Consider the following 13,297-nt stretch of genomic DNA (forward strand, 5'->3'; position numbering starts at 1 on the left):
CCACGAGGATCGTCCTGCTGGCTCCCTTCTCCTCTCCACCTATCAAAACTTCTCTCAAGCCAGCTCAAGCTAAACCCTCCCCTTTAGGGCCAGGGAGACGTGGCTTCCAAGGTCTGAATCACTAATCTGTGCAAATGACTTAACTTCTTTGAGTCTCAATTTCCCTATTTGCAAATAGGAATAATGATACATAGTGGTATTATTGGGTTGGTATGAGGATCAAGTTAGATTATAAATACATTTATGTTTTTTTAAAAACCAACACAATGCATAACATATAATAAGTAGACGTTCAATAAATATTATTTCCCTCTCCCTTTGACAATATTTACCTTTTGAAAAACTGTAGGATTTTCAATCATTAAAAAACGTTACGTACTGCCTTTATTCCATTCTCTAATTTGTAAAGTAGAGAGATTACAGAGTGAAGTAGAAACACTACTAAGTGAGAAGTTAGGAAATCTGACCCTGCCACGAACTTGCTGGATGGCCCTGAAAAATCATTCTGCTCTTCTGGGTCTGAAAGTCAGACCCAGAATATTTATCTGTTTGTTTATTATTTATTTATTTCCCATTAGCAGTTAACAACACGGCAGGTGAGGCTAAACAATAAAAAAAATTTAAACAGAGGGTGCCAGCAATTCTCTACACAGGTAGACACAGCAAGTCATCCTGGGGCCTCTCCAGGGGGCTGTCAGGGCTGTGCAGACCCAGTGTTCAACAGTGACACCACATGGCAACAACAGAAACGACAGCTCCACCAGACTGCCAACAGGTCTTTCTCTACCTGACTTTTGGAAGAGTCTGATCTGATTCCTACAGATTGAATAAGCCCTGGATAATCTCATATAATTTGCATGTGTATATAGGAGACCTCCAGGGGGTGACACTAAACTTCCTGTTAATTAAGCAGGTGCTTCCTGGAATTATTAATTGGGGAAATAATGTGATCTGACCATACTTGTACCTACCATGTTGATAAAACAGTTCATTTCAGTTACACTGCAGATTCGGCTGTCTCCAAGAAGCTTCATATCCATAAACCCCAAGAGTCTGTGTTACTCCAGCCTTTCCACATAGCCTTCTGCTGTTTACAACATCCTTTCCGTCACCTTCTCAGTGAACGAGACGAAACAGTCCAGAGGTATTTTGCAAATAGCAAAGCACCATAGAAATGACTGTTACGATCATCTTATTTGACACTCAGTAACTCAGTGGTGCAGGCAGTTCAGGAAAGTTCCTCAACTTTACAGATGAGGAAACCGAGGCTAAAGAATTGCCTCATGGTCACACAGCTGAAAAGTAGCGAAAGCAGGACTTGTGCCTAGACTTTCACATTTGGAGCCGGCTGTATCTGTCCTTAGTCCCTCCAGACCTCATTGATGGTGGCTGTCTGCCTGGGTGCTGGTGGTTATAAAGGCAGACTTTGAGGCTGGCCCATTCTTATTTCAGAGGGAGAAAGGAGACAGTGGGAAAGTAACAGCCAGCAGCTACTGAGCAATTACTTCATGCCAGGCTCTGGGCTAAGCTGTGTGTATCATCTCGGTGAGGTACATACACCCTGTGTTATTAACATTCCCACTTCCTACATAAGAAAACTGAAGCTCAGAGAGGTGACATAGATCCCCCAACTTCACAGTGATGGAGACTGGATTTGAACTTGGGGCATCTGACTCCTGAGGGCATACATGAATCCCACGCTACTACCCCCTGCTCTGAGACGACACGAATTCACCTATAATTACGATTAAAGTTAAAGATAATTGGAAATAAAGAAATCTAAATGTTGTGACCCTTGTCCCTAGAAGAAATGGGGAAAGAGACAGTGCAAATGCCGTTTTAATGGCCAAATAAAGGAAGCAGGCAGTTGTACAGCTTGTCAGGGAGAAGAAATAAGGATGGGGAGGATATGGCTTAAATGATGTCAACATGGATATGTGGAAATTGGCTGCAATGTTTCAGTGAGACTCTTCCTTCTCCTAAAAGAACAGCAAATGTGTATGGAGCTATTTCTGTGTGTCAGGCACTGTGCTAAGTAGCTTAAATGAATGATCTATTTCCTTCCAGTTCCAACCATCTCTAATTCTGGCTCCTAAGCCTGAACTTTTAGCTGCTACATTCAATTTCTTTCTATCACTGAAATGACGCACACGGTCCCTCTGCTTATCTGTCCTCCTGATGTGCCAGGTCCCCGACAGGCATGAGCAACTCAGGAAAGGCTAGTAGGACCTAAGATGCTGTTAGCGATTCTTGATGCTGGGGCAGTAGGGGTGGGCACTGAATAACAGAAGAGTAGGGCAGAGTCAGCAACTCTGTGAAGGGTGTGGGTAAGTTCTAGCAGTGGGCATCTGAGGCTTTGGTCTCCAAAGGCCTCTCCCCACCCTTTCTTAAAACAGTCTACACCCTCTGAGCTTAGAGGTAGGCGTATGACTCAAGAGTGGCCAATCCTGGTATCCCATTCCTCTGGCTGCAATAATTGGTCCAAGCATGGACACAGGATCCAAGCCTGGCCAATCCTGGTACCCCATTCCTCTTGCCACAGTGATTGGTCCAAGCAGGGACACAGGAGCCGAGCCTGGCCAATCAGGATCCTTCCTTGTGATTTTTCTATCTGCAGCCGATGGGGAGGAGTTCATTTTCCTCTCCAGAGTAGGATTTTGATCCTAGTACTGCCCTGGGCTCCAGCCTTGGGAAACACCTAGCCTGTAAGAATGATTCCGGCAAGCAGTAGAAGCAGAGACAAGAGACAGAAAGAGTCCTGGAGGAGTTTGATCAGCGGAACATCTCGGGCCTTGGTCCGAATCACCCTGTCCTGGTCTGAGTAAGGATCTGTCATTTGCAGCGAGTGAGTCCTGCCTAAAACACTTTTCTTTTCCCTTTGCCTCAGGAGAGGCCTCCCTGAGATCTGGGTTGAAGGAGTCTCCAGGGAAGAAAGTGAGAGTCCTGATGCCACAAGGGCTCCAGGGAAGGTCTAGGACATTCTCTACTATTTCCATTGGAGCTGCAGCACTTCAGCCAATACAGCCAGGTGATGCCCACAGTGCCAGTTCCTGGGGGCCAGAGAACCCACAAGGCTGGCCTCCCTCCCTGTTAGTCAAAGTGCAAACGTGATTGACTCCTAGATGTCAGAGTGTAAAGGGCCAAGTGACCTTCCTGTCCATTTGTGGGGCTGAAGTGTTTTTTGGAGAAAGTAATGACACCTGAAAGCCATCCCACGTCCCCAGTTCATGCCCTTCAACAACACACTCGCCAGCCCACCTCCTTCTCTGCTCACCTCCAGCCCCTGGCCTTCTGGGAGAGCTTGTCCCCTGCTCCCACATCCCTCTGACTTACACAGGCTGCTTCGCGCACTTGTTCACACAGGCGCTTGGCAGGGATCAGGAAATCCAGGAGGAAGTTCAGTCCATCGCCCCGAAAGTCAGAATCCAGGAGACGGAACACCTGACCCAGGATGGTGGGTGCTGTGGCCTCAAAAGGGGGATAGAGGCCCGCCAGGGCATGCTGGATGGCGGCATCCAAGGAGGGGGGGTCCTGTGGGGGACAGGAGGAGAGGATGAAAAGTGACAGTAGCAATTATAATAAGGGTAGCGGCCACTTCCTCTGACCTTCCTGACCTCAGATAACTAAGGCTCCTGCTAACTCTGAACTCCTCTGCTACACCCTCCCACTCACACACCCCCTGCAGCCACATTGGCCTTCTTTCCTTTTCTTCAAACATACCAGGCACAATCCCATCTCAGGGCCTTTGCAGCCTTTGGCTGTTCCCTCTGCCTAGAATACTCCTCCTTAAGACATCCTCATTCCCTCACCTCCTGCAGATCTTTGCTCAAATGTCATCCGCTGATCCAAGGTGGAGTAGAGGAACAGGGGAAGGCACCCAGGTCAGGGCCAGAGGGAAAGGAGAGGTCAGCATCCCCAAATGTCGCCACCTGGCTGACCTGCAGACCTGCACACCTGCAGTTTGAAGCTGAGCCACCAGCAAAGCCCAGCCTAGATGAGACAAGCCCCAGTCCACATGCAGACACATGAGTGATAATGAGTGATTGCTGTTTTATACCAGTCAGTTGGGGTGGTTTATTACACAGCAGTAACTAACTGATACACGTTGATATGATGGATGCGAGCTCCATCTTCATCCATCCAGGATGCCTCCTCTAGATGTTTACGGGGCACAGACCATCAATACATAAATCTAACTCAATACCCTCCTAAGCTTACCCTTCCCCCCACATCCCTACCTTAGTGATTGCCTCCCCATCCAGTCAGACTCCTAAAGCAGAAATCTGCCCATCATCCCGCCCCTTCCTCCTGCCTCTCCTGCCCACAGACAACCCTCACCACATCCTAAACAGTCTTCTCCCCTCCATCAGCTCACCAGCCCACTCTCTCTGCTCCGTTCGCCTGCCCCGCCCAGATCCAGGCCCCCATCATCTCTTCCACTGAATCACCTCCTCACTGTTTTCCCTTCTCTAGTCTCCCTCCTCTCCAGCATTTCTCCACCAGGACCCCAGGGTGATCTTTCTCAAATGCAAATCTGGCCTTGTCAGTCTCCTGCTCAAAGGTTTGACACTGCCTTCAGAAAGCACCTGGCCACACCTCCAGCCTCACTGCTCTCCCTAGGCTTCTGCCACTATGACACACACGTTCCCTCCCTTGCCTCCAGGACTTTGTACATGCTGTTCCTTCCTCCAGGGACGCCTTCTACTTCCATTCCCACCAGGCTAACTCCTCATTCTGCTAGATCCAGGTCACCCCTCGTCTCTTCTAGGAGACTTTCTCTGATCTCCCACTCCCACCCTAGCTGGGTCAGGTGTCCTCATTTCTGGGCTCCCATGGCAAATCCCATGCTGATTTTTGTCTCCCTCGGTGGACCCCGGGCTCCCTGAGGACAGGAGTGGTAAGCAGGATAATGCTCCCCCCTGCCCAATGCCCACATCCTAATCTCTGGAACCTTACATGGCAAAGAGGAATTAAGGTTGCAGATGGAATAAAAGTTGCTAGTCAGCTGGCCTTAAAGTAGGGAGATGATTCTGGATTATCCAAGTGAGTCCAATCCAATCACAAGTGTCCTCAAAAGGAGAAGAGAATGCAGAAGGGGTGAGAGTCAGAAGGAAAGGTGATTGTGGAAGAAGCATCAGAGAGAGGCAATGCTGCTGGCTTTGAAAACGGAGGCAAAGCCAAGGAATGTGGGCGACTCCTGGAAGCTGGGGAAGGCAAACAGGTTCTCACTGAGAGCCTCCAGAAAAGAATGCAGCCCATCAGCACCTTGATTTGAGCCCAGCGAGGCCCACGTTGGACAGCTGGTCTATAGAGCTGCAAGATGACACATTCACGCTGCTGTAAGCTACTACATTTGTGGTCATTAATTTCAGCAGCAATGGAAACTAACACAGCCGGCAGGGACTCCTATTCGTCTAGGGTTTTCAGTGCCTGGCACGATATAGGTGCTCAGTGATGTGGAGGGATAAATAAAGTGTCCCTCTCTGAACCACACCTTTTCCATCTGTAAAATAGGCAAGTGGGACAAGGCCAGAGGGTCCCAACCAGGTGTGGTACTAGGATCCAAGGGTTGTGATTTTCGACTCTTAAAAAAGCCTGATGAAAGCCATTCTGGTTGCCCCAGACTGGCTGCAAGTTCTGAGTCTATCTGTCGCTGAAGGATGTAAAGGAAGATGAGAATAAACAAGAATCCAGCAGAAAGGGAGCTTATTTAGAACAGAAAAATCACTTTTTATAAATGAGGCCCCTGGAGACAGGGAAATAAAATAAAGACTTGGAGGGAGAGGAAGAGAGCCTGTCTCCATCCCAGAAAGATTCTAATGCCAGGCGGCTGTAAAATCGGAGACGCTGGCCCAGGGCATTTAGACAAATGTTGGTGTCACTGCTGTGTCCCCAGCAGCCACACAGAGCTGAGCACGAGTAGGCCCTGCATCGCTATCTACAGAATGAATATATGAATGAAGGAATGAAGGAATGTCTACGGCCCCCGTTCTGAAGGAAAGAGGGTCCTGGCACCGTCATTGGTAAGCCCAGACACAAGGGTGACCCCCATAATAATGACAGTTTCGGGGTGTCTGCTATTCACCAGGCCCTCTACTCACATTCTCTTTCTTGGCCACACAACCATCCTAGGGGCAAAGTAGGAACATCCCATTCTACAGATAAAGAAACTAAGACTCTTTATCTGGTCCAAGATCACAGAGAAGGGGAGAAAGACAGAGCCAGGATCCAACGCAGGTCTGGACGGGTCAAGTCTACCCTCTGCCTCTGTCCCTGGGTGTCTGCCTTGGGGCCACCACCAGCCACCAGCCTTGGAGGCGGCCTTCCCAGCTGTCTATCCTGCACTGTTTCAAGTGGGGCCCAATAATGATGTTTACCTCTCACAGACCAAGGCTTGCAGCCTGGAACGCCTTGGCTTTCGCACACTGGCTCAGCTGGCCGCACACTGTAACCATATAAGGGGCAGCCAGTAAAAAGGAAGAACATTCCAAGTCAACGGGACTCCGAGCTGTTGGCCAGAGCATTACCTGCTACAGGCCTGAGCCCCAGGGGCTCATAAGCGGTCCAAGTATTGGGGGAAGCACACGGTGACGAGGCCCAGGCGGCTGCAGGGAGGAAAGCTGGCTACTCTCCACTCAAAATCAAACGGGCAGCCCAGCCCGGGACCACAGGAACCCAAACACCATCGGCCAGACGTGGGCCCCTCAAAATGATTTCCGTGAAACTTAATCGACATGTTTCCATTCCTCCCCCATGAGCGCAGCCCAGCCGGGCCTTTAACTGTTCCTCGACAGGAGCTGAGGCAGGAGATGGTGTGAAGCTGAGAAAGAAGTGGGTGTCACAGGCCAGAGCCAGTCTGAAGCCCTTCAGCAACCCCCCCCTGCGACTCAGGGCCAGAGATGGAGCCCACCAAGGGGGCTGGCACCTATATGATGCTCACAGACCTTCTGGACTGACCCAAGGAACCTTGTATGGTGCCAAAGGGCACAGAAGAGTGTCTGTTCCCAGCAGTCCTGTCTGGGCAGGGGAGGAGTCGGAGTACAGGTGTTTGTAAATTTCTGATCAATGTCTTTGCAATGAGCCTCTATTATTATTGCCATCTTAAGTCTTATCAAGTAAAATAAACAAGTATGAAGTGCATAGGTTGATGCATTTTTACCTCTGTATGTACCGTTGGAACCACTACCCGGATGGACAGACAAGATTTCCACCACCCCAGAAAGAAGCCCCCTCCCAGGCCAAGCCCCCAGTCCAGCAGTAACTACTCTTCTGACCATTGGAATTGAAAAAAAAATTCCCATGCAGTGTGATCTCCACTGTGTAAAAGTGTGTGTAAGCTGAGAGGCCATGAAATAAAGTGTTAACTGCAGTTACCCCTGAGGGCTGTGAGGGACGGGGGCCTCGTAAGTCACAGTTTTAATTTTCCTCATAGTTGCTGGATTTTCCAAACGTTCTGTTACCAGACTGTAGGGCTCTTATAATTGGGGGTGGGGATATAAAAGTGTGATTGTGTGTGTGTGTTTTTAAGTCTGGTTCCCTTTTTAAATGGTCTCACCAGATGTTGTTAGTTGGGCCTTCTGAGAGGTGGGCTGAACTCTTCTTAAAGGTCCAGATTTATCCATTTACTCCAACAGGCAAAGATTTTAGCATCACTTAGCATCGACACCTCCTAGCTTGGGAAGAGAGAGAACTGAGAAAAGCTGAGGTAGGCAGTGTCCTAGGGCTACTACCTTCAACCCCTGCTCTCCTCCGTGGCAGAAACGCCTGGGAAAGGTGAGATTCCACCCTTGACTCACTGAGTTATCTTAGCCTCAGTTTCCCCATCTGTAAAATGGGACCATTGGGCTTATCTATCTCTAAGGGCCCTTCCAAGTGGGGCCTTTCTAGAATTCAAGGTACAATCAGGTTCAGGAAGGTTTGGAACTGGGATGGTTCCCAAATGGGATCAGTTAACCCACAGTTGGTGAGAAAGTTTACAAAGGTCTGTCTCATCCATCTCCCTACTCAGGTCCAGGGAGGGTCTCAACCAGCAGCCACAAATACAAATGCCTACAGGGGCCTGAGAGTTGACATGGAAGATGGAGTTGGTCCAAGTGTGAGAAAATAACCCCTCTAGCCCCTTGGTAAGTGGCCCCTGACAGTCGGCCTCAGTGTCAGGGAAACAATAGGGAGTGGTGGGGCCTGGGGCACACACCGCATCTCATCAGCTCCAGCCGAGAGTTGCCTTTGCCCAGCATTGCCAGGTCTATTGAAATTTTAGTAAAACCTCCCCAAATTTTAAAGGTTGGCCAAACCAAACACATCTGTAAGCCAGATGCATCCCAGTGGGTGTCAAGCTGTGACCACAAGGCTCAACTACCGGGGGCCTCCTCTTGAACTTCTCCAGGCTGGAGAGTCTAAACCCAGCGTTCTGTTGCTCTGGCTGCCAGGAAGTTATTGCTCACATCCAACTAAGGCTTCTCCTGCTTTAAATCCTTTTTTGTGTGGGTGGAAGTATGAGTGAGAACTGGCTCCTTAATAAAACCTTTCAGAAACTGGAAAAACAACCCAGACGCAGTGAACTGAGAAGCAAGTGGGCGTTAGAAGACCCACATTCAAGTCCAGCTTTGTTATGTATCATCCGTGTGACCTTGAGCAAGTCAGTTCACCTCTTTGGGCCTTAGTTTTGTGTTTGTTCCTTTCCCTCTTATCCCTTTTGCCTCTGCCCTGGGGTTCACCATCCCCCACCTAAACCACATAAGGGTAATAACAATTTTACTAGAACTGCTTCTTACTGAGCAAGGCTTCTGTGGCATGCCTTATCCTAAGAACCTTTTGTACATTCTTTTATTTCATCTTCCCAACAACTCTATGGGATGGGTATATTTATTCCCATTTTACAGGTTAAGAAACTGAGCCCAAGTAAATGGTAGAGCTGGAGTATGAACCTGCCCACATAACTCCCAGTTCCTCTGCCTCTTCCCCAGGCTCCCTGCCACCAGGCCAGGCTCCCCTTTGGCCACAACAATAGCCTTTCTAACACACAGATCCAACCGTGACCCTCTACTGCTCAACCATCTTGAGTGGCTCCCCATTGCCTGAGCAACTCAGCCTGGCATCAGTGGCCCATCAATCTACACCCAGCATACCCTTCCTACGTCTAATACACACAACACTGTAGCTCGGGGCTTCCCAAAGACCCATGCGTCGCATTCATGAGTTTTTCTCGCTGTTCACCTAACCTAATTTATTGTTTCCTTAATATTAACTATTTACTTCATGTTAGTCTTTTTGTCACTTCATTTTCAACTTAAATTTATTTGTATTTATTATCATGTGGCTGTGCTGTTTAAATCACTTCCTAGCACCCATTAAGATGAAAAGCTATATAAAAAATGTTCATCTAAGCGCCAGCAAAAGTCTCCCCTCCTAGGACCCATGGTGGGTTCCTCACTTTGGGAAGCACTGCCTGAACTCCCACTCACCCCTCCCCAGACTGGGTGAGCTCTTTCCCACCCTTCAGAGCCCTGCTCGACCCGCATCTCTTTTTCACGATACATGTGCTTCTAGGCAAAGGGACGGACTCCCACTACCCATCATACAGCACAGAATTCTCAGTGGATGGTCTGCCTTCACCAGCGACTGCAAGCCCCCCAGGCAGGGAGCAGGGCTGACTCATCTCCAGGCCCTGATCCTTACATGGGGCCTGGCACACAGTAGGTACTTTGGGGGACCACCATGAGGTAAGTACTTTGGCAATGTTGAATGAAATGAATTGGACTCAATCAGTTTTTCTCAAAGCATGCGATGGGATCACAGGTGGCCCACAAGACGATGTGGGGAGGACACGAACTTGACGTGAAATCACAGTAAGAAAGTTACTCCAATTCTCTCCCAGTCCTCTTGATGACACCAAAGAGAAAGTTCAGTGCCAGTATATCTTTTTTTCTTTCTTTTTTTTTTTTTTTTTTTGCGGTACGCGGGCCTCTCACTGTTGTGGCCTCTCCCGTTGCGGAGCACAGGCTCCGGACGCGCAGGCTCAGCGGCCATGGCTCACGGGCCCAGCCGCTCTGCGGCATGTGGGATCTTCCCGGACCGGGGCATGAACCTGTGTCCCCTGCATCGGCAGGCGGACTCTCAACCACTGCGCCACCAGGGAAGCCCCAGTGCCAGTATATCTTGAACACCTCTCAGACACTTAGTTATTACTCCTTTTAAGAAAAAGAAAATCGTCCTCAGGCTTAGAATCATCCATGGCCAACTTGATCGAGCCAGAATTTTCTAACATATATTTGCCTTCATTGTATGTATTTTTACAGTTACTTTCTATTTATGACAATGAATACTGATTTTTCATGGTCATGATATAAAATTTCCTATTTAAATATATTTTTCAGTTTATAAAGTAAGTTGATTTAAAGAAAAATATTAAGCAAATAATAAGTAGTAAATTTTATAATTTTTTTATAATACCTCATCCAGTAAGTGGATATGCAAAATTTGTTATGACGATACTGAAACTTCAGAAATGTGGGATGGGATAAACCCTACATCCCTGTCATAAGATGTTCTGACCTTGGGCTGCCCCAGAACACTAAATAGCCATTAATCAAATTGCCCCACAAACATTACAACTGTGATGGGTACCACGAAGGAAAGATATACAGCATGCTAGAGTGAAAGTCAGGGGAATCGGGAAAGGCTTTCCTGAGGAGGTGACATTTGGGTGGAGACTCACAGGATGAATAGGAATTCATTAGGGGAAGGTGCTCCACTTAGCAGGAACAGGATGTGCAAAGGCCCTGTGGCAGGAGGGAGCACGAAACACAAGAGGCTCTGAACCAAAGTCAGAGTGGCTGGAGTATAGAGGTGATGCCAGAGAGATGGGCAGGTGACTACCTTTAATATATTTAAAGACAAAGGTGGGAGGAAAACTTGTCTCACTCCCATTCAGAAAAGAATTGTTCACCCTTTGAGAGGAGCCACCCAGTGCCTGACCCTTGATCTGAGGGGTCTGGGGTTCAGCGAGGAATTTCTGGATTCGAAAACTAATAATTGGGTTAAGTCTGAAGCCAGGCAAAGTTTGGCAAACACTACTTGGTGCAGGTGGCTCTGGGGTGGCCGTGACAGCCGAGTCAGGCTCAGAATTCAGGCTGTCCTAACTGCCACTTCCTGGTAGAGTGACCTTGGGCAGTCAGTTAAGTTCCCAGAGCCTTGGGTCTCCATCTGTTGGGTGGAGACACCAGCAGGTTTACTGTTAGAGCAGGTGTGAGTTACGTGATCTCCCGCGTGTAAATTGCCCAGCTCAGCGCCTTGCCTGTGGTGAGAGGTGAATAACCATTAGCTTATGATGATTACTGCCAAAGAGCTCCAAGAGTGACGTGTGTGTACACCTGCCCTGCAGTACACGGATTTAGGAGCCTGGTGTTGTAGTATGTCTGTAGTATGTATGCAGGCGTATGCTCATATTCCAGCGATCTGGGAGAGCAGGTGGACACGGCTCGTGTGTGAGAGGGCACGTGTAGTCAGCCGGGTGAGTGTTTGGATGCTCTCTGTGTGTACGTGTGAACACGTCTGTAGAGAATTCTGCGTGTGCACAAGTTCAACCGACACAAATTCAACCTGGTCGATCACAGTCAAGGGGCTAAAGCCACGACCTGTCCCCACAGCCCTTTTCCAAATCCCTATTGCTCCTGTGAACCGGCCTGGGGCCCCTCGGCCTGGCTGGAGCTGGGCTGAGATTCCCTGCTAACAGGCTTTTCTTTCATTTTCTTTTACCAGATATTGACACAAACACAAACACACAACACCGCGACCTTCTTGAGGTGCCAGCCCAGGAAGACACGGTGTGGGGTATTGCCCTCTGTCCTCCCCCTCCCCTAGGCCTACCTCCCCACCCAATTCCCATGGGAGCACCTCATGCCGGGCCAATGTGCAGATCTGACACTGTTGCCCTGAGTCTAAAGGATCAACACCACCCCAAGTTTTGGTGAGCAATTCCCTCCTCTCCACTCTGTACCCTAACCCTCCTTGCCCTCTGCTGCCTGACTGGGCTGAGAGGGGACTTTAACCCCCAACTCCATCCAAACTCGTGTGGCAACAGTGGGCATATCTGACCCTCAGCCCCAAGTCTGAAATGCATCACCACCCCAAGTTTGTCCAAGGCCCAGAGGTAGGTTTCCAGCTCCGATCTGTGCTATGGGATGGGGCCGTATCAAAGTTTACCAGACATCCAATCTTATTCCATCCACTTCACGCGTGGACAGATGGCGAGGACATCGTTGCCAGAGATGGATTCCTGCACCCTCCACCCTTCCCCTGCTGGTGGAGGCAGTTAAGCACAGACCCCTAGCCAGGAATTGAGGGTTGTCTCAGTGTCAAAGGTAGGGGGTCTGCCCTGGACATCCCCTCGAGGGCTGTGCCCCATCAAAAGGGGACAGAGCAAGGTGGTCCAGGCCTTGGCAGGCGTTACCATGGTGACGGGGTACCAGCGGTGGCGGCGGCGGCGGCGGCGGCTGCTCCTTTCCTGGGCGACGGCTCACTGGGTCCGGTCCGCGCGTCGGTCTGTCCGGTGCAGCCCCCGGCCCCCCGCCTAGCCCTGGAGCGGGCGGAGCGGGCTGGCCCTGGGCGCCGACCCCTGCCTCATCTCCGAAGGGAGCTGGGGAGACTGTGAGAGAGAGAGAGAAGGGGTGCGGGAGAGACGCGCGGAGACCGAGACTGGGGACAGGGAGAGACTGGAAGAGCCCCGGGCGGCGCCGGCCGGGCCATCACCGAGGGCGGCCGCAGGGGCGGGGCGGGCGGGGCGGGGGCTGCTCCCCTCGTGGGACCCGGCGGCGGCCAATGGCCGCCCCTCGGAGCCGGCGCCTTTCCCCCACCCCACCCGCCGCGGCGTGTGATGAGAACCAGACGCCCCCCTCCCTGCCCAGGGACGCGCGGCTGCCAAGGGGAACTCGAGCCGGCGCTGCTCCTCTCTCCTTCCCCGCGCTCCCGCCTCCCTTGTCTCGCAGCCCGCCCATCCCTGGGAAGCGCCCATTTCACAGAGCGAGGCTCCAGCCCAGTCCAGACACTGGGTGAAGCGCGTACTGACTTCGGATTCAGAGCAGGGGTCGAATCTCTTCCTCATGCATTTGCCCGTTGGGCCATTCCAGCAAGTCGCGAAGTCTCGTAAGTCTCAGTTTCCTCATCTGTAAGATGGAGATGCTGATGATGATGGTGATGGTGATGATAGTACCTGCCTCTTAGATTTGGTGGCGAGGAGTAAGCATATGTCCCAACGCCCTTCCCCTGTGAAGCCCACCTACACCCCACCATGACCACC

General features: G+C 50.3%; 1 protein-coding gene across 1 annotated transcript in view; it reads right to left on the reverse strand.

Annotated features, from left to right (window-relative positions):
* The window catches only part of KIAA1755 (KIAA1755 ortholog), a 47,375-nt gene extending 34,617 nt beyond the window's left edge, over positions 1-12,758 (reverse strand). The window contains exons 1-2 of the mRNA XM_073792993.1: positions 12,452-12,758; positions 3,334-3,531 (exon numbers count right to left, since the gene is read on the reverse strand). Of these exons, the coding sequence (XP_073649094.1) occupies positions 3,334-3,531; positions 12,452-12,454 (201 nt within the window). The 5' untranslated portion in view covers positions 12,455-12,758. The remainder of the gene's footprint in view (positions 1-3,333; positions 3,532-12,451) is intronic.
* Between the last annotated feature and the right edge of the window lie 539 nt (positions 12,759-13,297).

Source organism: Tursiops truncatus, chromosome 15 (assembly GCF_011762595.2).
Source record: "Tursiops truncatus isolate mTurTru1 chromosome 15, mTurTru1.mat.Y, whole genome shotgun sequence".
Taxonomy (NCBI): domain Eukaryota; kingdom Metazoa; phylum Chordata; class Mammalia; order Artiodactyla; family Delphinidae; genus Tursiops; species Tursiops truncatus.